Source organism: Oreochromis aureus, linkage group 10 (genome assembly GCF_013358895.1).
Source record: "Oreochromis aureus strain Israel breed Guangdong linkage group 10, ZZ_aureus, whole genome shotgun sequence".
Classification (NCBI taxonomy): domain Eukaryota; kingdom Metazoa; phylum Chordata; class Actinopteri; order Cichliformes; family Cichlidae; genus Oreochromis; species Oreochromis aureus.
The window spans coordinates 16495667-16521374 of record NC_052951.1 but is presented as its reverse complement, the minus strand read 5'-3'; the positions used below and the strand labels follow the sequence as shown (position 1 = coordinate 16521374).

Below are 25708 nucleotides of genomic sequence, written 5' to 3'. Positions count from 1 at the left end.
TGTTTTTGAGAGTAATTTGTTTTAATCCCTTTTGCTATTCACTTTAGAAAGGACAGGGGGCGCCAGCGAGAGAACCTGTGATCACCGATGAGCAGCAGAAACAGATGATGATGCACTACTACAGAAGGCAGGAAGAGTTCAAGGTGAGGAAATGTGTCACACGTTATAAACATTTGGCTTTGAATACACATTCTAATCTTTTCTTTGTCACATTTTCAGAAACTGGAGGAGGCTGACGATGATAGCTACATGGACTCGGAGTGGTCAGACAGGCAGGCCCTCAAAAGACAGTTTCAGGGTCTCACTAATATCAAATGGGGGCCGAGATGAAGACCAGCACCACTCTATAAACCCACCTTGGAGCCACTTCTGTCATCTGGAGTTCTACAGCTCTGTATTCAGCTGGACAAGTTGCCTTTTCAAAATCTTAAAATGAGCTTCCTCTTGGTCTCATGGGACATCATCCAGATAGTACTAATGATTCAGCCTGTCTGCTCTTATATCTTGGAGTTTCTCCTACTCTGTAACTGCCCTGAAATTCAGATCCTGACATAATGTGAAACTGAGGCTGGTGTTTGATTTATTTAAATGTAAATTTGGTCCCAGTGTTCCTTTACCATTTTCACAATGTTTTTTTTTTTTTAATTGAATCTGTACCAGAAAAATAAAGTTTATTCCATGTTTTATATTTTGATGATGTGAACACAAAATATTTATCGATATCAGTAGTTTTACATCCCTGGGAGTGCAGGGACAAGGATGCTACACCTTTCCTCTCTTTGTCTCCTTCTCGGTAATGAGACATAAACAAACGCCTGTGAAAGCTGCTCACAGTCAGGAAGTTTCCACACAGTTCAGGCCATCCCGGCAGGACTGACAAAGGTGTAGAGTTCAGACTGAGTCGCCTTCCCTTTGGCTGACAGGAGATGAAGCAGTTATCCAGAGAGTTCTATCAAGTTTCACAAAAAGTCTGAAATTCTCTTAAAAGTTTTCTTTTTCTTTTTTCATTGGTCAAGGCTTTACTCTAGAAAATTATATCAACCTCATCACCAAAGGTGCTGTCACTTGCTGTGTATTAAGTCTGCAGTGGATGATCCAATCAAAGAATTTCTAATAGGAGACAATAAGGAAATATCTGTCATAAAGTTATCACTAGTCTCAGAGAATACCTGAGACTTGAACATTTGTTATTTTTCCTTGGAATGGTATCCCCCTCCTCCTGATTCTTTTTTTCTGTGGTATTTCTTAGTTTAGTGATCTCTTTAGATCTGTTCCCTGACATGTTCTTTGGTTTAAATCACAAACACAGCCGCTATGAAACTGCTTGTTCAGGAATCAGTGCAGTAATACACCCTGTGGCCGCTTAATTACCTGTTCAAGAAATGCAAATATATACTCAATCACTCACATGACAGCAAGTAATGAATATCCAGACTTCTTCCAGCTGATAGGAAGGAAACAGTAACTCAAATAAGCATCTTTGAAGCAGAGGACCACACCGGCTGCTGCTCCTGTCAGCTAAGAACACGAAACTGAGGTTACAATTCACACAGGGTCACTGAAATTGGACTGTAAAGACTGGAAAAGCACGGTCTGGTCTGATGAGTCAGATGTGATGTTTAGATTGAAGGTGAGAATTTAGTGTGAACATCTTTAAAGTATAAATCCATCATGCGTTGTATTAACAGTGATGGTGTAATGATGTGAGGAATATTTCCTTGGCACGGCTGGCGCAAATATTGTAGCTGACCATGTCCGTCCCTGTATGACCACAGTGTACCCATCTTCCCATGGCTGCTTAACGAGCCGTGCCACAAAGCTCAAGTCATCTCACACTGGATCTTGAACTTGACAGTGAGTTTACTGCACTCAAATGACCTCCCTAGTCATGTGATATTAGTCCAGTAGATGTCGTGGAACGAAGATTCACATCATGGATGTGCAGCTCACAAATCTGTAGCAACTGTGTGATGCTATCATATCAATATGAACCAAATATGGATCAAACTGTCAGCATTTTGATCCATATTTTTTTACAATAAATAATGTTTCAGCCTGAAATGTTAAAGCCATATTTAGTGGTGAGTCTGATAAATACAACAGACGTAGAAAAAAAACAAATACACAAATCTTTTTTGCAGCACAAAACTTTGTTGATCATGGAAACTTTTGAAAACTTTTTCTTCGCATATTGTACGCAAAAATGGCAAAACACAACAAACTGCAACGTTAAAAAAGGAGCTTCTTGCGGTGGTGATCAGTATACCTGCTGGAAAAAAACACCAGATGCTGAGTAGCATCCACAGGTCATGAGTTATTTAACACGAGCTGCCATTCAGATAGGCATTCATCCAGATCTCCTGCATGATCATCTCTCTGCGCTCGATCCTCTCCGCCCGCTCGGCCGCTTCGCTCACATAAGTCACTTCCTCCCAGCCGTATATCGCCTTCCTTTCTGTGGCTGAGAGCAAAGATCTTCCTGTTCCCTCGTGGTCATCTTCTTCTTCATCTGTGTCATCATCATCCTCATCCTCGTCATCTTCCTGATATTTAACAGTAGGGCTTCCCAGTTTGGGTGCAAGTCTGTGATCTCTGAACCAGTGTGTCCTGCAGGTCACTCGAACAGATACAGCCAGCAGGGTGAGCAGGAGACCAACACACACGCTGGAGGTAAACAGCAGAGCTGCCATTTCAGGATGCTCTGTGTAGGAAATGAAGAGGGGGTGTTGCGATAAAGCATGGATTGGGAGTTAGTTCATGAGCGCATGCGTGTCAATACCTTTGATGTAAGCATATGTCAGGAGAGAGTTGCTCATCATCGCTCCTGAGTTGTCAGGCCTTCTTGAGCCTTTAGGAAAGGGCTCGTCCAGATCTGCAGGAGAAGATTGTGAAGATTACAAGTACGATGTGAAGACGTCACAATAAAATCTTGGAACTGCGTGGACGGCATGATGCAGTTGTACCTTTTTCTGTGCCCACGCTAGGAGATGAGGTGAGGCTTACTATGTTGGGGTCTGCCACCCTTAGTAAACTCTGCGGTACTATTGGGAAAAGGACAGAAGAAGTCTTTGTATAGCTGTGAACAAAATGACTCAGTGGCTCGGTAGTTTTAAACAAGCTACTTCTCACATCCAAACTGAGCCAACAATGGAGTTACACATTCAGATCGAAAATACTTTCCCTAATATTGTATTAATAATAAGCGCCCTTCAAGGCTAACACACATTGTTTTGCTCTATATGGAGCCAACACATCCAGTAAGAAGAATTCTTTCAACACCAGGCTCCAAATTACGATGCATGAATGTGACCTCGATGGCATTTGTGCCAATCACAGGAAGTTTATCAGGATGTCAACTCCAACTCACAAATCAGTTGCTCACAGTCCAATCTTCCCCTGCTACTGCGCTCTTGGGTGTGATGGGATAAGAGCAGCTGATGGCTGGGATCAGCTGATAAGAATCCAGAGTAGGAAGTTAGAAATGTTCACCGATGGCGCTACCGCGTAATGAACGAGGCCAAAACAAAAACCTTCCTTTGTGTACGTGCTCCTACTTTGTTCAATTCATCACAGGGATTGCAATTAAAGTGAATGAGGAAACAGAGAGGGTCCTACCACAAGAATAGATCACACTGAGGTACTTCCTGGTTCCTGGAAAGCACGGGTCCCTAAAGGTCTGGTTGCTGACGGGAACAGCACACTTCTGTTTGCTGTAGCAGGACTTGGAGACCAAGTGTACGGCCTCGTGGTTCAGACACTCTGCAGGGAAAGAGTTAATTGCAAAAAGAGTTACTGAATAAGAAACATTGATTAGCTGTAGTTAATCTATCCATTGTCTTCCGCTTATCCATATCAGGGTCGTGGGAGGGGCTTGAGCCTATCTCAGCTACTGTAGGGCAAGAGGCGGGGTGCACCCTGGACAGGTCGCCAATGTGACACAGGACTAACATAGTTGTTGTTAAATTTGAATAAACTCAAAAGCATCCAGAGACCTAACTGTATCCTATCATTGTACAATGTGAAATCAGTCACGTACAGTTTGAATGTCACACCAGGAAAAGTTCCCAGAACAAATTCATAACAATGGCTGGGGCACACTCAAATGAGTAGATGTATTATTCCATTATTCATGTTATTATCTGCACCTGCTTTTTCATGCTATGGGAAATGTCAAGACAGATGTGAACAGATATTTGTTCATGATAACATCAGAACATTTTCTTTTGCTTAACCAGGTCTGGGAACAGCAGCAATTAAATAAGTATCCCTCCACAAACTGCCACCTTATCACGGTCTCACATACACTGCTGTTTCACAAGATTATAAAATGAATTATTTAATTATATTGAGAAGCAATATGTCACCCTTTTTAAACTTTTACAGTGCTGTACTCTAAATGTAGAACTAAACTGTGTCCTCTTTAACTTATTCATGCATTTTCAGACCTTTCATTCCTGGAATCGTCTGCTAGAAACTCACCAAACGGGGGTGGTCTTGTCAGGTGTGAGGGGCAGGTGTCGGTGTGACCCAGCCTTCGCCCGTAGACAGCTGCATAGATGTTCAGCACCCTGGGGGGCTTACAGCGCAGGACCATGGTCTCTCCTTCACACACCACATGTTTTTTGTGTTCAGCTGAGTGAGGGGAAAAAAAGGGAGTAAAGACAACTTGGAGGACGGTCTGATGGTGGTAGGAAACTGACGAGCTGGAATTGGGTGTCGGGAGGATTTTTATGTGTGGCCGTGTAGCTATTCGCTTAAGAATGTGTGAGAAAACTCGTGCTGAAACAGTAGTGAAATTTGACCCGATGAACTCACTAGGTTTACACTTGTAGTCCACATGGAGGTATTTGGTAGTGCCGGGGCAGGGGTCCTTCCCAAATAGCAGGTGATTGACAGGCATCTGGCAGTCTCTGTGGCTCTGACACTCCGACAAAAGCTTCTGCACAACAAACATGGACGACAGTCAGCAAACACCATACACAGTAAAGAAAGGACAACCAAATCAGATGCAAAGAACCAAGCTTATGCACCGACTGGTTGACATGACAATGTTGAGACTGCGTGAAAGTGACGAGCAGCCACTTAGTAACAGCTGACCCAGTGAGAGTGAAAACAGCTCTTTACCCCACATATAAAATGCACCTGTAGGGCTGTGAAAGCTGAGCAGCTGTGATTGTGGGCCCTGAGCGAAGGGTGTGGATCTACTCCGCAAAGCTGCACCTCGCCGCTCCCGTAGAAGGCAGACTGGATGGAGATGGTGGAGTGGCGTGGACAGTGGAGCCGTAGAGGTTGCCCGTCACACGCGTGGGCAGAGTGGCTGGTAATGATCCTGGTCAGGTAGTCTGTTAGACAGAAGACATGTATGCATGCACAGAAGGGAGACTTTGCTAATTTTACACATTACATTCAGAATTCCATCTAATCGTACTCAATAAAAAAAAAAACTAAACTGCATTAATTTAATAGCTACATAAATAAAACTTTTTTTCTTGGATCTACTGCATCAGTAGCTGCAGAGCAGGTTGCGTGGCCTCTTTGGCGCTCTCGCAGGTGTCTCAGGTTGCTTTAAAAAATCACTGTAGTCTTGCCTCACTCACTGTTTTCTTTTTTTTCAAAGTGGCATATTCGGCGAACCGGCATTCAACAAACATAACCGCCTTGTGCTGTACGGTTGTACATTACATCACTTACTGATTCCTAGGTGTTTAGCTGAAGATGTGCACAGTGTATCCAAAGATAAATACATTTATAAATCCAACACTGGGGAGACGGTTCAGATAAAACACTAGAATATGAGAAGAAATGCTGAGCCATCATTTTGTCAGCTTTACCAATACAGCAAGAAGACACAAAATAGAGAATAAGATGTGTTACATTATACCATTCAGGCTTTCTTGGTGTATCATGAACACTAGCAATGAGAAAGAGTACAGCCACATTATCTATAACACCATACATAAAAATGGCAAACAGAAGGTTAACACCCCCCCTAGCCACCCAACCCCACTGGCAGCTGTTATTACACACCAGCTATAACAGTGGGGCTCATACCCAACCTGCTGTAACAGCAACATTTTGTGTTCTTGTTGTCTGCACCACCACCACCCTGTATCCCCGCCACATCACCATCATCTTACCTGAAAAGTCAGCCAATCCACTCATGCTTCTGGTCCACAGGAGTAAAGTCAGACAGAAGAGGCTGTGGCTCCAGTCCAGTCCGCGACAACGGGTCCAGCTCATGACTCGCATCCCCCGTCTCACTGATCATATTAAAAGCTGGGACTCTTAAAAAAAAAAATCCACCGTAGGACTTCCCAGACTTCACAAGAACCCACGCCAGATGGTGAAGGCGCTCAAAGAGGCCGCGATACCGAGCTTCATCTCTGTGTCGCCTGAGCTGAGATCAAATCACTTCTTCATCCGTCTTCACCTGCAGCTCAGGAGAGAAAGAAAAAAAGCGGCTGTTTGGGGTTGAGTAGGATCAGCCGCTGTGTGCAGCAGCAGCAGCAGCAGCAATGGACCACAGAGGAGGTTGGGAATAGCAGCTGCGCAACAAGTTGTTCAAAACTGACAGACGAGGTGACGGATCCGAGCGACGCGTGGAGTGGCGAGTCTCCCACGGCGACTTCCCAAACGCTCAAGCCCGCAGATCCGTGAATGGATCCATGTGGAAACTGAAGGCGACCCACAGTAACAGCTGAGCGGGAATCATAATGTGGGCGTGGCGCATAAAACTATTTTAAAGGGAAGAGGGGCGACACACTCGCTGGTAATGACGCACTGGCTCCCTCCCCCTCCGCGAGGCACATGTTTACTTTTTGGAACTTGCTGTTTTATTCTGCCCGTTTCCTTCGCCTTTCTCTACAACTCCTAAATTTATTTTATTTTTTCACATCATAGATTTATACCAGTGTATTATATTTGGTGGAATATTTTGGCTTTCTTCGCATATTCATCTTACATCTTCACAAAAGTAATAGAAACACTATCATAGGACATTGTGCAAAGGTTTAATCAGTAGAAAACCTCTTAGAATTAGAAGTGCCAAATTTTGAGGTTTTAAGTGACATTTTGATTCAGTTTCTTCTCATAATCTGTTGACACCCTAACCATGGCGCCTTTCAGTGAAGCTGGGGGCCTACTGGGTAAACTGCTCCCCAGCCCACATCCATGACCCACTCCATGGTAACCAGTCAGTCTCCATGTCAGACTGCACAGCAGACGTACAACAGTCAAACTGACAGAGACAGTTGGGGTCTCCACGCTCAGCTCCACATAAGTGGGAGCGAGGCAAGGGTGGGTTTGGATCACAAGGGGGGTATTTTGCATATAAACTGGACAAGTTTGTTGCATTCTCCGTATTTTGGCTCCGGGTGCTCAGGGAGTGGCCCCAAAACCACTTTTACGTGCTGTTATCCTTCCAAAGCCTGTGGAAGTCTGCTGTCTATCTCAAAAGGTTTCCTGCACTTTGTTTTTAAGACATAACGTAGCCATCTAGGCTAGTCAGTAAAATAACAGTGGCACATGGGTAAACAAGAAATTCATGTAATGAGGTAGTGGAAAGGCTTCTGAAATGTGGTGATCATGCTGTCTTTTTTAAAAGTATAGAAATAATGCTTTTTATTATTTTTTTTTTGTTCAAGACAACTATGTCAACATTCACCACAGGAGACCTACCAGTAATAACACAGACTATAAATCAGGGGTGTCAAACATAGACCTGGGGCCCAGAATTGGCTGAAAACGGCTCCAATCTGGCCCCACTGGGCAGCTTTGGAAAATTTCAAGGAACTCTTTGGATTTTTAACTGTATATTTACAGTTTTACAGCTTCTTCTACAGATAAAGACCTCCACCATGGCCATTTATACTACACCCAAGTAAATAAGCAATAGAAAAATAATGAAATAATGTAAAGTTTCACTTTGTTGGGCAGTGAAATACCACAACCTTTCTCGTAATTTTCACACATTTACTTCTTACAATTTAGTCGTGTTCTTTATAGTCTATACTCTATCAAGGTGGGCTGTATGTAGCTCATGATGTAAGAGGAGTTTGACATTCCCGCTATAAGTATTTGGGAGACAAACATCTTTTACGTGGTTACCAAATCCTGTTTTTTTTAAATATGTTGCCATCACAACAAAGCTATTCATTTAATGCCATCTACCGTCTCTGTATTTGGGCAGAAAGATCAGACTCTCACGACATGTTGTTAGCATTTCTTCAGAGGGGAAATAACCCCTCAATTAGATTGCAGTGAACAGAAAATAAAGACAATGCTCTTGATTAGTGTTAATGATGTCTGTAACAAACAGGAAGTGGTGGAGGAACAGAAAACAGATGAAGCCAAATGTTTTTGTTCACCCCCTAGTTCTTCCTTTACTGCAGAGAGGTCACGGTGCCAGTGAAATACTATAATAGGTAACTGTGAAATAAAGAGAAATATAAAGAATAATACTGACAAGACTTTAAAGCTAGAAGTTGTGAAGAAAGTGCTTCTGAGCAGCTCTTACTTTTATAGCACAAGGAGACTCTTGTCTCTGCACAGATCTGTTGGGTTGCATAAAAAGAAGCCAGAAGGTGGCTGTCAAAGCACGTCACTAGGCATGCCACTAAGAAATTTAAGTGACTTTTATTATTTAACAAACACAGTAAATAATACAGTAACATTAGACAAATCTTCATTTAAAATCCACATTCATCTCAAGCTGGGAATCAAGTGCAGCCTGAAAACAAACAAAGAAATAGGATCAAATTCAATAAATCAGCCACCACATCTCATCCAGTATTGAGCCAGTTTTTAGGATGCTTACCAGTTCTCGTTTTGCCTCTTCTATTTTCACTTGAGCAAGAGACGGGCTCTGTTTAGAGGAGGAAAACAAAATTCAGAAACCCAAATTCAGGAAGTTCGCTTCCACACGTCTGAACACGGTTCAAACTTTTCCTTCAGGTTGGTTTTAATAAAGTCATTTGTGCGCAAAAAACATTATCCAAAAGGATAAAAACAGATTAAGGGGTTTGGTCGTGGAGTCTTTAAAAGTCAGTAACAGAGTGAAAACAAACATACCGGGCTCAGGTCCATGTAAGGCTCCAGTTTCTTCTTTAAGGGGATTATTTCTTTTTTCAGCTCGGTGACTTCCTGTAGAGAGAAAAATAAGATGACACTTTTCAGACCCTGGAAGCAGACGGTATTACATTTTCATTTCCATGGCAATGAATGGGGGCGCATGTGGAAAAGCTGAAATACCTCTGACAGCTGCACAAGAGCCTGGTGGGTGATAGACTTGTCCATGTTCCTGGATACAAGCTGAGCCTGCAGGACAGAAAGAGCAGAATAAAACCAGTGATCTTTAGAATATCTGCTCCCTCCTGACATTAACAGGAACTCTTGGACCTGTTCTGCAGAAACATCTCTGTTCTCTAAACAAGAGGTAGTAATGTGATGCACACATTATATCTGGGAGATCAAACACTGATGCATAACAAAAAAAGCTGGAAAACTGGTCATCCCAATAAGGAAAACAGTGCATTTTTCTACACCTTTTGTTATATCTCTCTATTTTTTTTTTTACATTTTATCTTCTGCATCTTTTCTCCTTTACTATGACCATTCTTAGAGTTTTATATACACAAAATATATCTTTTTGGCTTCTGATGATGGATATTTTTACTGTAACTGGAGGGTAACTGTACCTCTTAAGCTGCAGGGCAAAATCTTATTTGTACATTTTGTTATAGTTTCTCATCCAAAGCAAACCTCCCATTAATTTAGTCAACACAAAGAAACACAGAGCACTTTTAAATATCTAGATGAGTTTTGCAAAAATGGTACAGGCAGTATTATCACTAGCTCTTCTTTCTTTTTCAAACTGCCTCAGACATCACTGTAATATACACATTATTCAGTCTGCCTATTGGAGTACTGGTAATGCAAGTATAAGTAGCCAATCACAACTCAGAACATCAAGATCATCTGCTGAAGTTCAAACTGACCATCAGAATGAGCAAGAAATGGGATTAAAGTGACTTTGAACCTGGTTCATGGTTGGTGGTGCAGACAAGAGTACTGTATTATTGTAGCTTCTGGCTGAAAACGCCTCATTGATGCCAGACGGGAAGGACCAAACTGCATTGAGCTGATAGGAAGTAACTCAAATAACCACCTGTTACAACCAAGGTATGCAGAAGAACCTCTCTGAATATAATAAAACTAAGCTTGCAGCAGATGAGCTACAGCAGAAGAAGACTACACTGGGTGCCACTCCTGTCAGCTAAGATCAGGAAACTGAGGCAACAATTTGCCTGGGCTAAGAAAAAAAATGGATTTCTAAAAAAACGATATGAAAAATGATATGAAAAAAAAGCCTGGTCTCTTGAGAAAAACTGGGGTCCAACCCTGCACTAACAAGGTATACCTAATGAAACATAAAAAACTCCAACATACCTCGGACCGCTCCCGTCTGTTACTGAGCTCGTTCGCCTTTGCTGTCACAAAATCCATTTTGAGCAGCTTCTCCTCAGCTTTAGCGCTCTCCACTGCCTGAGCTTTGACAGTTTTGTTGATATCCCTGAAAATTAAGATTGCCAGTATTACAAAATATGCTACAAATCATCCATATAAGAACAGGTCAGTGTCATCCTCTGTGTACCTACTCTTGTAAACTTCCCCGGAGCACCAGAGTTGCCCCAAGTCTTTTCTGAGGGCCCGGAGCTCTCTCTCAAGTCTTCTGTTTGACTTCTCCGCTTCCAGAAGTTCACTAGTGAGGTTGTTTACAGCTGGCATAAAGCTGCACACAAGATGACGAGACACGAGCCAGTTTATCTCACCCTGTTTTTTTAAACTGGCCAACTTCATTGAATTAGGGATTCAGAAAAAAACATACCTGCCCAGTGAAGTGTCTCTCACTCCAAGCACCATAGCATTGTCTACTAAAGCAGATAAGCAGTCAGCAACTGGCTTTGACAAACTGGCAGAGGACAGGCCAACACTTTGTAGAAGAACATCCTGGAGATGAACACCTGAGTGGAGAAAACACAGAAAACTTTAAGGTGGAAGTTAATGTCTCATATAAATAGCACAGAGAAATGTAAATCATTATTAATAAAGTCGTATTAATATTATTTGTAACAACTTGGGTTTTGTTTAATATTTTTGGCCAATATGCATCAGAGGGTGAGTACCAGTGTAAAAAGTAAAACAGCAAACATACAAAGAGAAAACAAACATGAACAGTTAAATGGTTTTAATGTAGAAATCATTGTATACTGTTTATTACTTCACTATCAGTATCTGTTCACTAGTTTAAGACTAGACAAATGTGTTTCTGTATACCAAGTATAATGTGAACACACTTTATAATACACCACACGTTACAGTGTAAAGGTTGTAGGCACTTTGAATTTTTAATTTCTCATCCATCATTATGTGCAAAACTCAGTCCTGAAAGAGTTTGGAGTAACCATGGTGAACATTTAGCTGCCTGCAACATCATCTGTGAGGAAAACGGGCGCTGGTGGGAGGACCTGCCAGTTCTGGTGTTCTCGGGCGAATGCCAGTTAATCTGCATGGTGTTCAGTTGTGAGCACAGGTCCCACTAAAGGACTTCAGACTTTAACGCCACCGTCATAGTGTCTGTGTTTAGGTTTGGTAACAAAAAATGCACATGATTAGCTCACTGGAGGTAATTTTGCAGGGCTCTGACAGCACTCCTTTTGTCCCTCCTCACACAAAGGAGCCGATACTGATCTCACTGCTCGGTCAATGCCCTTCTACAACCCTGTCCAGCTCTCCTTGTGTCACCACTGTTTTGACACCATGATGGAAGATACAGCAAACCGTACTGATGTACCATCCTGGAGAAGTCGCACTCTCTCTGCTACCTGTGAATGACCTGCATCTACTCTATCAGCAGTTTCTGCCTTCTGCTTGGACAGACTGATATCCCTGAAGTTTAACTGACTTTCTATTATACTGTGATGATCGAGAGATCCTTTATGTGCTGCTGTAACCTGCTAAATGCCTTTAAAATGAGTGCAAGTGCACTTGGATGCTGTCTTAAACCCACAGCATATTTATCCCCCCAGGATTAAATGAACTTTGTATAACTGCCTGTAAATTACTCACCCTCAGCCTGGTACTCTGCTGCTTTCTGTTTGAGGTCCTCTATAAGGAGAGCTGTGTCACTGCAGCGGGCTTCGCTGGACTGGGCGAGCTGGTACAGGATGTCCACTGTCCGTGTGTTGACTTCAAACTGTGGCACAACCTGCTCACCAAACACGGCGCCGAGCCAGCTGTTCACCTGAGGATGCGACAACAAGCAGGGACGTATAAACACAGGGCGGCAAAAGCAGTCAGCAGGATATGTTCCCGAAACAGAAAAATACCTTCTTAATCTTCTCACACATGACTACTGAAAGGCCATCACAAACCAAAACAAACGTCTTCTTGAAAACGGCAAATGTTTTCGCGCCCCCAAAATCATTCCAATAACTTCCTGGTTACCGGCCAATGAGAACACAGGGCAAAACCACGTTAAGTAACAAACGAGATACCATTTTTTTTCCCCTATATTGTCTAAGAACTTTTATAATACAAAATTAAATAAAAGATAAACAGGGGTAATGAATCACAGTTGGTAAGTTAAATAAAAGTATATATTTAAAAAAAACTTTTTCCAAAAAAGTCTTTCCGGTTTACGTTTCCTGTGGGGAAACAAAGATGAAGAAAAACTTAAAATAGATCGCCTCCATTTCCGTTCAGTTCGACGGAACTAAAGAGACTTGTAGACTTGGATTGTTATAGCTAACCAAAACTAAACTCAAAGCTACAGCAAAATAACAAAATAACAAAACAACATGAACCTACCTAAATAATATAAAAATGTGGAGGGAATGTCTTAAATTTTTAACTTTTCCAATTTAGTCACAATTTTTACAAGTGATATTGGCTCTTTTGTTGTATATTGTTCTGAATCAGTCTGAATTCAGTCTCACACTCTGACTTTTTCTTCTTCTTTCAACTTCTTACTTTAGGGGTCACTACAACAGACCATCTGCTTCCATCTCACCCTATCCCTAGCATCTTCTTCTGTCACACCAACCTTCTGCATGTCTTCCTTCACTACATCGCTGAATCTTCTCTTTGGTCTTCCTCTTTTCCTTCTCCCTGGTAGTTTCATATTCATCATCCTTTCCCCACTGTGTCCTCCACTCCTCCTATGTCCAAATCATCTCAGCCTTGCTTCTCTAACTTGGTCTCCAAAATGTTCAACCTGAACTATCCTCTGAAGACTTTAGTATCTTCAACTTAGCCACCTCTGGTCTTTTTGGCAGTGCCACTGCCTCCAAACCAAATATCATGGCACATCTCACTAGAATCTTCCAAAACTTCCCTTTCATGCTCGCTGGTATCCCTCAGTCTTCTGTCTTTACATTCATATCCAACATGCCTGCACTCTGTTCTTCACCTCTCGTGTGTATTGTTTGTTGCTTTGGATGACTGACCCTAGGTATTTATTCTCATTCACCTTTACCATCTCTACTCATCTCTGTGTGCGTTGAGACAACTGTTTTTGTGATTTGGTGCTATTTAAATAAAACTGAATTGAATTACTCTTTGCAGTTTCACAGTTACACCTGTCTCTCTCTCAGTCACACATATGTATTCCTTCTTGCTCTGAAATAAACTCTACTGTGTAAACAAAATAAAATATAAAAACTAATGGATAACACATAACAACTTTGGTAGCCAACAATCAGGTGAATGTCTTGATACTGTAATTTGGGATAATTATGGAGTAGAACGGTGTTATATAAGTACCAGTCGAATTATGATTTATCCTCCATTATAGGAGGAATCTGGAATGCCCCCTCAACTCAGATTTCCCACTCAGAAAGTTGGAGCAGACCAATATAACACGAGTTAGCATCCAAGGTATCTGCAATGGACGTCAACACTAGTAAAACCATACAACTTTTAATCTGTTCTGCCACTATTGCATATTTGTGACCCATTAAATAAGTCATACGCAGAACACTGACCAGACTCTTTCCATGAATGTACTACAGCAGTGCTTTTAAGTGCAAAAAACAAGTATTACATTCTATGTTCCTACTTGGTAGTTATACCTGAATAGGTTTATCTTGCTAAGAACCAACACGAATATTGGATTTTTCTGGAATGCGCTAACTCGGGACTGACGTCATTCCTAGTTCCAACATCCAAGTTCCGAGGTGTCTGGAAAGCAACATTAATGTTGGGCATTGTTACCGAAATAAAAATGTTCGCTGCAACTTTTAGTAACCTTTTACCTGACCTGCTGTTTTTATTGTTCGTGTCAGATTAATTATAACACAGTGAATGATGAATGTTGGTTAGAGGGGGCCCCTGTGATTTGTTTTTATTTTTTATTTACTTTTTGCCCAGAGACCCAACAGAATCGCCACTGATATACACTTTGTGTGCCACAAGCTAATAAATAAATACATTAACAGAAACCAACAAACAACAACAAGCTAACAAATATTCACATTTAAAATTATTATTTAAAAAAATGCATCCGAGTGGAAGGACGAAAGCGGAAGTGCGTGCAGGTTAACGTTTCGTATCGTCGGACACCTCTCGGATGTTCACTTCACCGTCAACAACCCGCCGAAGTTCAAAATAGCTTGTTTGGAAAAAGCGAGTAGAAATGGCGACGAGGAAACAGTTGGAAAAATCTTATACTAAAAGTGTAAATAACTCCACGTTTGACGCGTCCAGCATAGACTCCACCACGGTCGGGGAAAAGCTTTTCCGCCCCACCGAGGAGGAGGTGGAGAACGGCGATGACGGACCTGTGGTCTTCATCTGCGCGAAGTGCAAGCTGCCTGTCGGCGATTCATTGTCCTGGGATGGAAGTGAAGATGATCTAAACCAAATCAGACTGAAGCGTAAGTTTGGCTTGGAGATTGTTTGCCCTTTTAGCCCAGAGCCGGCCCAAGTTGTTATGGGGCCTTAAGCAGAATTTGATTTGGGGCCCCCTTTTAGGCTCACCGCCTACCACCCACCCCAGCACCAGCAATATTAACTATATGTTATCAATGCTTGATTGTTTGTGCATTGTAAACATTGTACAAAGTTAACTATTTAAACTGCTTCTGAAATTTGCAAAAGTGCAAAACAATCATAAAGAATTTAACATAAATGTTAATATTATTTTCTTATGTAAACTTAAAATGTAAAAAATGAAAAAAGTTAATAGAATAAATGAGTATATGAGTAAAAACATCCCCTACTTAAAGTCAGTGTTAATATATTTGTAACTTTATGCCTCAACTAATGAAAGTGCCCTTCTGACATATGCGTTTTACCTTTCATATTTATCACTTTAAAAGGAGATACGTGTTAAAATGAATGAAAAGACTGATGGGCTGGTGTGTTTAGATGCAGTTTTAGAGAATGTGAATTTACAGATTTTTGAGCTGTGTTCGGCTGACCTATTTTTTATCCTTAGGGGTCACTGACAATGTTATGATTGGAAAGGAGAACCGACTGTACGAAGCAAGTAAAAAGTCTCTGGTAAGATGATGCCCAGCAGTAAAATATGTATTCCAGTCTTTTACTACCACCTAGTTTTACTACTACTTAATACTAGTGTAGCACAAAACCTACAATGTTCACAAGTGGATGAAAGCACCAGAACTTGCACATAGGAGTCTTTTATGGTTTCTTTTTTGATCAAGCCCACTAGCCATTTGAAAACTCAAGATGGTCTCTAATTTCAGTAAGGAATTGGATTTTCCTTTTTTGATTGATGCTAGTGTCAAATTCTACACATCCAACCATGTGGGAGTTGACTTTAGAAGTCTGAAATTACTCATAAAAAATTCCCGAGAGGATTGTGGAATCAGGTTGAACAGATAATGCTTTTTGCTTCATTCACATCACCTGGATGGACCTCTCACACTCCTCACTCAGTTCTGTGGCCCTTGAAAAGCTTGATGCGTAGGTAGCAGGTGATCATCTTGTTGCACTGCTGAGGTGTTCTTGAAGCCCAGGTTGCTTTGATGGTGGCTTTCTGCTGGTCTGTGTTATGGGGTGTTTGTCATCTTCCTGTTGACAATACCCCACCGATTCTCTCTCTGATTCAAGTCAGGGGAGTTAGCTGACCCATCGAGCACAGCAATAACATCAGGTAATCAGCAGATGGAAGAATGTGCTGTAGATGCTTCAGTTGTCTCTAGCCAAGGAAAGGCTTGATATTTGGAGTACAACAGTTGCCGGTCCTTCGCCGAGGATGTCTGTGTGTGGTGACAGCAACCTCAGAGCACTGTGAAGTTCTCCCAAGTTCTTGAATCAACTTTTCTTGACAATCAAGTCTGCAATGATCCCTCCTGCTAGTTCACTTTTTCCTGCCACACTTTCCCTCTTAATGCAAACTTTCCGTTAATATTCATTACTCTGTGAACAGCCTTTTCAGCTATTAAAAGTGTTGATAGTTGTCAGATAACTGCAGTGGAATCTGAGATACATCTACCTCTGAAGCGTTGCAGTTTTAGTACAGTTAGAGCACTAATACCGCATGTGCATGCCTGATTCCACAGCGTCCATCGGGGCAGGAGCAGGGTAAGCCATTCTTTTGGCATTTTTTAATATATATGTATGTGTGTCCTTGTTGGAGTAAATCTGTTTCTCTGTTTGAATGTTGTGTTTTTTCCCCCCTTTAATTTCTCTACAGTTTGGTTGTGGATCTCATCTGTCGGGGCTGCCATTCTGTGCTTGGCATGGTGTACACATCCACCCCTAAGAACCTGGACCACAAGAGGTTTACCTTCTGTTTCAGTGTCGCTGACATCGACAGGTGCGTTTTTGGGACAGAATTGAGTTTAAACAACAACAAAACATGGATCATGAATTTACTCCTTTTCTGATGGCTGACTCCAGCAGGATAATGCATCATGTTGCAAAAATCAAATCATCTCAATCAAGTTGGTTTGTTGAACCTGACAATGAGCTCAGTGCACTATAGAGAAGCTATAACAGAGAAACTTTGGGAGGTGGAGGAACGGAAAATTAACATTATTGATGTGCCAACAATTCTGCACTAAGTGTGTGATGCCATCATGTCAATATGGACCAAAATCTCTGAGGAGTGTTTTCAGCACCTTTTTGAATCTACAGCAAATCTTGTGGATCTTTTTGAACCTTGAAGGCAAAAAGGTCGTCTAACCCAGTGCTAGCAAGGTGCACCCAGCAGTGTACCCCCACTTGAAACATGGATCTTTAGTATATACTCACAATGAAATAGAAAAGGAAGAAGTAAAGTCTCCCATGCAACTTTTTAATCGCAAAGATTTAAAGAATAAAATCTTTTGGTGGTTTGTTAAAGTAGATTAATAACTGAGAAACAGAGCTTTGACATTTTACATATCAAACAGAAGAGATGAGACATGTTGTATATTGTTATTTAAGAACACTACCTATATTTTAGTTAATAAGCTGTACTGTCTCTGGTCATGATATTGTATTTAATACCATTAATCGTAAAGTGTTCGTGGTATGAATCCTCCTTTTACAACTTCATTGACAATGGAAATCTTTTTCAGCTACGTGCTCGGCTCTGCAGGCCAGATGTTGGCAGCAGAGGGCCCCAAAGAGCAGCCAGTAACACTAGAGTACAGAGGCATTGTTGAACAACAGCTGACAGAGGTAAATTACTACTGCTGCTTCTCTTTGTCTGCTTTCCCTGATGATGTCTTGCTTTGGGAAAAACAAAATGTTTCATGTAATGAGCAGATTTTCTGCTCTAAAGCTCACTGTAAACTGATTATATCTCCAAACACAGGTTGACATTAGTCCTTAAAATTGTATTGTTGCTGTGCAAAAAGTATTAATGTTAAAAAAATCAAAATCTGGTCAGCAGATCTAAACTCTATGCAGGGTTTTAGCAGCAATTGTTTTTCTTTATTGACCTGTCTCTGTCATAGTACTTTCTCATTAGCAACAAGCAGCGCTTTCGTTGATGCCCAATGCATAGGTTGTACTGACGGTGACATCAGCTTACTTCTGGGAAACCCTTTGTGCTGTAACAGGCAGGCAGACACTAATATCAGACATTACCTCATCTATCCGTCTCGTCTGCAAGCACTATACCATTTTCTCTGAAATAATAGCGGTGATGTTAATATGTTTAGGATTCAGTGTTGACATCCAAATCTCCTTCTGTTTGTAGTTATCCAATATCTCAATTTTAATTTCCTTACTCTAATTTAGTGTCATCTTATTATTCTCATTATCACTGCTCAGGAATTCTAGTCAGATTTTTCATGGGAATAGTGGAGTGACTCCCAAAGTTGAAGGCTAAATCACCCTTTGTTTGAAATCTCCCACAAAGCCACTAATTGGCCAGTAGGCGGCGATAGCGCGCAGGAGCACCTGCCAGCCCTTGCACACTCTCTTGCACCGGGGACAATAGATGTGATACGGACCATGCTGAGGAATCTTCGCTGGAGAAAACCATGTTTTGATCATGGAGTGTTTTTGTCACGATAGCTTGGTGTGTGCGCGGTGCTGTGCTTTCACTTTGCACCAACCTGTGAGTTTTCATCACAGACCACGTGGACCATTGCATTGAGATGTTATCTGTGCAGCAGTATATCAAGAACAGGTTGTGCTGCTTATGGGCCAAGAAAAACAAAGCACGAGCAGCATATGTGTTTTTAAATATGTAGAAAGACTTGTAGGTGTGTCTAAAGTTCGTTAAACTCTCTGTTAAATTTTTTTGTCCGTGACCTGAGTATTTTCCATGTATAATTGCCTCCCTCTTCCTTTTCCATTTTTGTGATCCGCCAAAAGATATACATGAAAAACCTCCAGTTCATCTGATTAAATTAAGCCAGTGTCACTGCTGTGAGAATATTGCTACACTGTGTGTGACGCAGAGAAAGGGATACCCCAGGAAAGTGCATAATGAAGTGAAGATATTTACCTCATACTGGCTTTGGTTAATATTTGGGTTGGATTTACTTCTTAAATCCATCTTGCTTTTGAGTGTTTAGTGCCTGTCTATATAGATTACAGATTAATCAGACTATAACTACACAATAGTTGTATTAATTTCTGGTTTATAGCCAGGTTGTCTTGTTAGCTATTGGTGCATTGTAACAAGATTATAAGGTTTTTTGATCAGATCAGATATTACCATCGCCGCTTTCTATTATTACTTGTTTGCAGACAAAACCCTACATCACTTAAAAAACCCAGTTTCAACTTTAAGGCTTCAATTTTTAAGCGATATCTAGTTGGGTGTTTTTTAAATCCAAGGCTGATGTAGGTATAAAGTTAAACCTTTTATTACTCGGTAAAATGTTTTGATAGCAACGCGTCTCAACTTTCTTCAGTTTTGAATGTTTTTGAGTTTGAAAAGTGTCATTTTTAGTCTGTTAACTGAATTTTGGTTTATGTTTATGACATTTATTGATAACCAAGTTAAAGTACAGGCCAAGTTTTACTGTTTTCTGACATTTTATGTCAGGATTTCCTGATTATCTGGGAAAATAAGTGACAGATTACAGATCGGTAACCCTCAGATTTTCTAGGTACAGGTGTCGTTATCGATTCTGCTTTGAGAGTCCTAAATAGTTTTCTGCGTCAAGCATCCCATGGCTCATAACTCATCAACAAACAAAAACCAAAAAACCACAAACAAACAAAGAAACAGAAAGCGTAGGAAAAAACGGCTGGCATGTAACTCAGGTGTGCAAAAGCTAAACGCTTCCACGAGTTTGACATCACTGTCTTCCACTCAGTTAGAAAAACACAAAAACACATCTGCATGTTTGCAGCATGGAGTGAATAATTTGGCGCCTGTTTCTGTTTTACCGGTTCTCATACACGGACTATGAGATGGAAAAATCAAAACAAAAAATTGTTCCATGCTCACATTTTGTTTAATAAAAGGAAGATGTGATAGGAGGATAGTTTGAATTCTCTTTGCAAAATGTAAAACAACAAACAAAAATGGTGCAGCAGTTTTGGTAAACACAGGTGGCATTCGTGCTCTCTCTCCGAACCCTTTTGCTCACGGTCTTTGTTCTCAGCTATCTGATGATGCTCGTGGCTCCTGAAGCCATGCTTAATGTATTCTGTCTGTCTGCCTCCCTGTCCCTCCGTCTGTCTGTCTGTGACTTGCAGACACTTGTTTGGGTTTTTAATCTTCTACCCTCAGTGACCTGTCTCCCCCACCCCTCCCACTCTCTCACTGCCCCTCGCACCCGTCTGCCCCTGACCACTTCCTCTCTGAGTTACCTCATTCTTCTTCACTGTCTCCCTGTACCAATTATCTTTACTCCTCCTCCCCACTTTCTTCCTCACTGCTGCTTCCTGCTGCTCCCTTCATTTCCCACCTGTCCCGTTTCCCCCTTTGTTTCTTCCCCGCTCTGAATCCCTCCCTCCTCTTTCTTTCCTCTACCTGCCCAAAACGCAACACAATTTCTAAACCATCCTTTTCTCCTTTCCATGAACCCCCCCTATCTTTTCCAGATGAAAATGCTGGTCATGTCCATGGCACACAGGCTAGAGGAGATCGAGACTGGCCTTCAGGAGGGATGCGATGACAACTGACAGCGATGTTTAATATCCACACCCCTCAGCTGTACCTTTACATTAACGCTTTTATCTGTGACATATTCCTCGAGTTACATGAGTCGTCCTGACCGCACTACTACACACACACACACACACACACACACACACACAGAGCTTCCACTCTGCTTTGTCCTGATTACCAGTGGTGAAACAAAGCCTCCCTGCACTTGTAATCAATCACGTTGCCAGCTCAGCTCTCGCGGCTTATGGCACAGTCTTCCCTGTAGGTCGTAGTGCAGAATGAATGCGCGCTACGAGCAGAATGTTTATTTGTTCGGGATCTCATCAAACAGGCTGCTCGCTCAGCACAATGCTGTATTGATCTGGCCACTCGACTCAAGGCCACACACACTTTTTCTTTGTTCTCTCCCTCAAGTGTGGAGCCTTGAAATCAGGCTCAGATACATGCTTTTAATCGTCCAGTCGTCGCAGGGAACTGAAAGAGTATTTGAATTATTCTGTTCCAATGATGACCGAATTTCCCAGAATGGGTGGAAATTACCATCTGTTTCTCTGTGCGTTTACTCATTGTTGGTTTGTTCGTTTTGTTCCGTGTTACGACTTTTTCTCATCTGCGTAATAAAGCATTGAAGTTTCAAACATGTTCCGGCATTGTCAGTTTCACATTGCAGTTTAAACCAAGCGAGACAACTTTAAACTGTCAGGATAATCTTTTTAAATGTTTCTTTTGCACTTAAATTGTTTGGGGATCAGTGGCTTATCCTGCTTTGGCTTTAATTAGACCTATTTCTTGGATTTAAGAGTTAAACAACCAGTTTAAGACCTTAAAGACTTGGAAGGTTGCTTAAGTCGGGGTCAGTGGGTTGATTAAATATTAGAGCATTAAAAAGTGTTTGTTTGTTAGCTGACCTCTAATGTGCCTAGCAACACTTTCTACCAAAAAGCAGCTCCACGCCGTACCGCTTGCCCTCCCTCACCCACGAGGTTTCATCAGCCTCACACAACAACAACAGTGAGAAACGGCCAACCAGCACGCTGTATCCAAGGGCAGGTTGCGATGGCAACTGAGAGCACGTGCTACGCTGACTGCCTGTTGCCATCTCGTCATCGTGTTCACCGCCGGAGGAACAGCCAGCCAGCTCGCTGGCCAGCATGCCTGTCAACAGACGTTAGCCCACCCCCCCAACTCGTGTTCAACCACACACCACACACAAGGGAAGAGTCGTGAATGAGCTCACCCCCCCCCCCCCCCAACCTTAATCTCTGTGTGATGTTTTCTCTCTCTCTCTCATAACTCCACCCTTGGTTCTCTTCTCCCTCCCCCTCCCTCTAATTCTCCCCACCCTCAACTGTTGTTGTTGGTAGTTGGGGAGGGGTGGGGGCGAAGTCAAAACAACAACAAACAAACCGCATGGTTTTTGTTGTTTCTGGTAGCGGTGGTCGCAGCAGAGGTGTTGTCTTTATCCAGCTCTCGCTGAAGGAGGAGTTGCCTGTTTGCATCCTGCGGATGGATGATGCAAGCCAGCCGACCAGTCCAGATGTGCGCTGTTGCACCCTGTTACACAGGGTGGGTAGCAGGCTTGTTTTGGAATACATTTCCCAGTTTGCTTTGTTTTTTCCCCATTGAAAGAAATGAAGCTTAAAGGCTGTTACCTCTGTTTAAGTCTGCATCTCAGTGAACGGCTCAGTGGATCGCCTCTGAACTCATTTGGCCGTTTTTATATATAGACTTGGTGTTGGTGGATGTGTTGCACTACTGAGTGCAATTATTGCACCGATTTCACCCCGTTCACCTCTTACGTCTGAACCAATCGTTACCACCCAAACCAGGACCAACATAGAAACACACGTCTGTCAGTACCTCTCATTCTACAAGCACTCGGGGACAAAGGATGAATAATGCAGAGGTAGCGTCTGAGTGAAAGTCGCCTCCCCTCTCTCCCCTGTTTTCACCTTCCCTAAGCAATAAGGAAGCAATGTTGCCATGGAGGCAATGAAGCCTCGGCACGGCAGCAGCCAATTGTAGCCTTTTCTGTGTGAAACAGAGGACCAATGGCTGCTCAGACTGATGCTGTTATTGCCACGGACTCTGGGAGCCGATTGGCTGTGCTCTGCTCTTTGATTGAATTTCTGATCTTGTTTTTGGAGAGGAAAAAATATCTCAGGGAGTGCCACCTGTGTGCCAACTTTGAAAATATGTTTGTTTTTTTTCGATGGATAGAAAAGGATTATCTTGTGAGAAGGCAAATGTTTCTGTTTTATTGGTTTTGAGAGCATTAAATATGATGCTTCTTGTAATTTGGTTCTGATAATACATGAGGGTGAGGGTGAGAGTGGCAATGAGATGGTTGCGTGTCAGATGTTTTGTTAAGGAAAACATTGAAAACATTATTTCTGTACTATTTTTTTCAACCTAAGCAATAGATGACTTTATTTAATCCTCGTTTTCTGCCTTTTCCTATCATGGTATTTGGTTTTCCTCCGACAAAGGGACCACACCCCACCAGTTGCTCACAGCTGGTTTTGGACCATTTCCTGGTTTAACCCTTCATTTTACACAAAACTGTGCATGTTCACTGTGCCTCCTAACACTGAGTGCTTTAAAAATATTGTTTAATAAACAATAATAATGATGATGTAATAAACAGATAATTATTAAAAACTAAATTATCTGCTTAACAAATGTATAAAAATCCCACTGGACTTTTCCAGCGTGGTTGACTGACCAGCAGTATGGTCTCTCTCTCTCTCTCTCTCTTTTTTTTTTTTTTTTTTTTTACATTTAAGTCATGGAGACAGTCTGGTGCCATCTTTGTCTTTGTTTCCCACAGATTTGTTGGAAGGTCGGTTAATAAACGTCTTCATCTGGGAGGTTCCCAAATGTAGGATGATCTTAAGTCTTTGTTCAACTTCACCCAGTTTAGATTAACTAATAAAACGTCTCTGCAAAGGCTGCCGCCCTCTCAAGGTTGATGACCTTCCTCTGTGTCTGTGATGGAACTATATAACCGTCCAGTCGGTGACTCGTCTGACGGAATAACCCCAATCCCCTCTGAGTGCTCAAACAAAGCCTCCTACTTCATTAGAAACATCTGCTTGTTTATTTCCCCCTGCGTCTTTGTGTACGACCGTGGCTGCCAGGTAGTCTGGCTGCCTCTCACTCTCTCCTCCTCTTCCTCCTCCTCCACCTCTGCTGGTGTGAGGGAGGCTGTACTGGTCTGTGTGGCTGGACCTGGATGTTCAGGTTGTCTGTGTGCAAACATCCCTGGTGTGTGTAGCAGGTTAATCGTCTGTTTTTCTCAGACACAAAGCCTCGTCCCTTTGCCAGTGACACCCTGGTGAGAGTGTGTGCGTGTGTCTATCTGTGTATGTGACGAGCAGGGGGCTGAAAAAGGGATTAGTGTCATCAGGACCTAAGCCTCAACAGACTGACAAAACTAAATTCCTGCTGAACAGTAAGTGGTCAGTTTGGCCACACATTAAAAGGAAGTGCCAGTCATCTGACTAATCAGAATGATTATTTTTTCTTTTTTTTTTTCCAAAGAGAATTATTAATCATATTATTGACAGCAAAGTCACAATTGTTCAACTTCTGTTCTAAATCTGGCAGGAAAAGGTTTTATTAAATTAAATTTGTGTATCTGCTGTGTAACCACACAACAAGAAGAAGTGTTACAATGTCTTTATATTTATAAATGTAATGATATGTAACAAGCTGCAATGTTAACATTCCTCTAAAGTGATAAAAATATCCACTTATACTACATTCATATGGGGATTGTTGTGTTGGTGGGGTGTTTATCACAAGCTTATTATTGCTACTTGATCCGTTTATACACAGATTGATTTTAAAATAATCTGTTTTTCCAATAATGCTTCCCGAGACTACATAGATTAATGGCTCTGTCCAGATTCTTACAAAAAGCAGTCTGAAGCTTTAACTCACCAAATACTTTTATTGAAACTCTGCTATTCTTTGCATAAATTGTTCAACCTTGAAAATGTGAGAGGTTAAAAATCGTTTTCCTCAAGGTTACTTAGGGACTCACAGTCTGGTCCTTCAATATTTGGATGGTACTGTTTTTTTGCCTCTGTTCACCACAATAACGGACATGTTGCAATAACAGTTTAGGAATTACAGCCATTTCCGCAGGCTGAACAGTAATTTGAGAAACAACTCTAGTCGGTCTGAAAATGATGGACACCAGATGCTGAGTTTCTTGCCATATGATTTCTTCAGTTGCTGTTTGTTTCTGGGTCTTCCTGCCCTGAGTTTTGTCTTAAGGACATAAAGAAAGGTCTAATCAGGTCACATCACTGGCTCAGCTCAGTCAGCTTAGAAACAGTTGATATGGCGTGGAAAATACAAAAAAACTAAACAAGAAGCACTCCAAGAGGACAGTGTTTACTTTTAAGGGAATAGTATTGTAATTTAAATATATTTATTTTGTTATTAAGTTTGCAGTGCATTAAAAACAAGTGGAAAGTGCAAGATTTTGTTATTTGCCCTCTTAAAATTGATTTTAATATACTTAAAATAATAATTTTGAACATATTTATTTATTGGTTTTCATTTATCTGGAATTATTCTTTTTGTCTTGACAGACTTTCTTTAAAGATTTTGAGGTAAAATTGAAAGAAAGGCAGATGTGAAATGTAAAAGTGAGGTCAGAGGTGAAATGTGACATGATATTTGGAGGGAAACTATAAATATTTGATATTTAGAATCTTCATATACCAGTATAAAAGTTGCCAATACAATTAAAGGCAGTAGAAATTTTAAGTTCAATTTTAAAGATAAGAGTTGATGAAGAGATCAGAGGTAGCGTGATATTTAGATTCAAGTTCAATATTTTGTTCATTGGTATCAGATGTGGGGTTGAAATGTTCCCATAACTTATTTGAGCTGTATGTTTACCTGTGCATTCTTTCAAAAAGGTCTTATGGAGTGATGAATTCAAATTTAAGATTTTAGGGTTAAATTTTCATCAACATGTAGTTCACTAGTGAGGTACAACAGTGAGTGTCTGACTGTGAAACAGGGTGGAGGCTCTGTCATGGTTTAGGGCAGCATTTCAGCGCTGAAGAATAAAGATCAACTCTGTTTTTGCCTTACATA

The 25708-nt window shown here is 41.4% G+C and overlaps 3 protein-coding genes and 1 non-coding gene across 5 annotated transcripts; 2 read left to right on the top strand and 2 right to left on the bottom strand.

Moving 5' to 3' along the window:
- Positions 1-44: 44 nt before the first annotated feature.
- Positions 45-691, top strand: LOC116331408. The gene is made up of 2 exons (XR_005614668.1): positions 45-143; positions 220-691. It is a non-coding gene; the product is annotated as an uncharacterized LOC116331408 (transcript).
- Positions 692-2058: 1367 nt separating this feature from the next.
- On the bottom strand, positions 2059-6729 carry eva1c (eva-1 homolog C (C. elegans)). 2 transcript variants are annotated; one of them, XM_031754092.2, is made up of 9 exons: positions 6138-6729; positions 5143-5342; positions 4816-4939; positions 4480-4632; positions 3616-3759; positions 3368-3451; positions 2964-3041; positions 2780-2872; positions 2059-2701 (listed from the first exon to the last, which is right to left on the bottom strand). In XM_031754092.2, the coding sequence occupies exons 1-9, from the start codon at positions 6247-6249 to the stop codon at positions 2319-2321; spliced, it is 1371 nt and encodes a 456-aa protein (XP_031609952.1). In that variant the 5' UTR covers positions 6250-6729; the 3' UTR covers positions 2059-2318. The 2 variants fall into 2 exon arrangements, with proteins under 2 accessions (XP_031609952.1, XP_031609953.1); XM_031754093.2 differs by lacking the exon at positions 3368-3451.
- Positions 6730-8615: 1886 nt separating this feature from the next.
- On the bottom strand, positions 8616-12534 carry haus1 (HAUS augmin-like complex, subunit 1). Its single transcript, XM_031754090.2, is given in 10 exon segments — positions 8616-8728; positions 8816-8863; positions 9070-9141; positions 9250-9315; positions 10447-10570; positions 10656-10689; positions 10692-10789; positions 10886-11021; positions 12127-12301; positions 12387-12534. Coding segments are annotated over 10 exon segments (819 nt in total). The 5' UTR covers positions 12408-12534; the 3' UTR covers positions 8616-8683.
- A 2073-nt stretch (positions 12535-14607) lies between these two features.
- mis18a (MIS18 kinetochore protein A) lies at positions 14608-21230 on the top strand. The gene is made up of 5 exons (XM_039618010.1): positions 14608-14933; positions 15497-15560; positions 16718-16843; positions 17589-17691; positions 20524-21230. The coding sequence occupies exons 1-5, from the start codon at positions 14693-14695 to the stop codon at positions 20602-20604; spliced, it is 615 nt and encodes a 204-aa protein (XP_039473944.1). The 5' UTR covers positions 14608-14692; the 3' UTR covers positions 20605-21230.
- The last annotated feature ends 4478 nt before the right edge of the window (positions 21231-25708 follow it).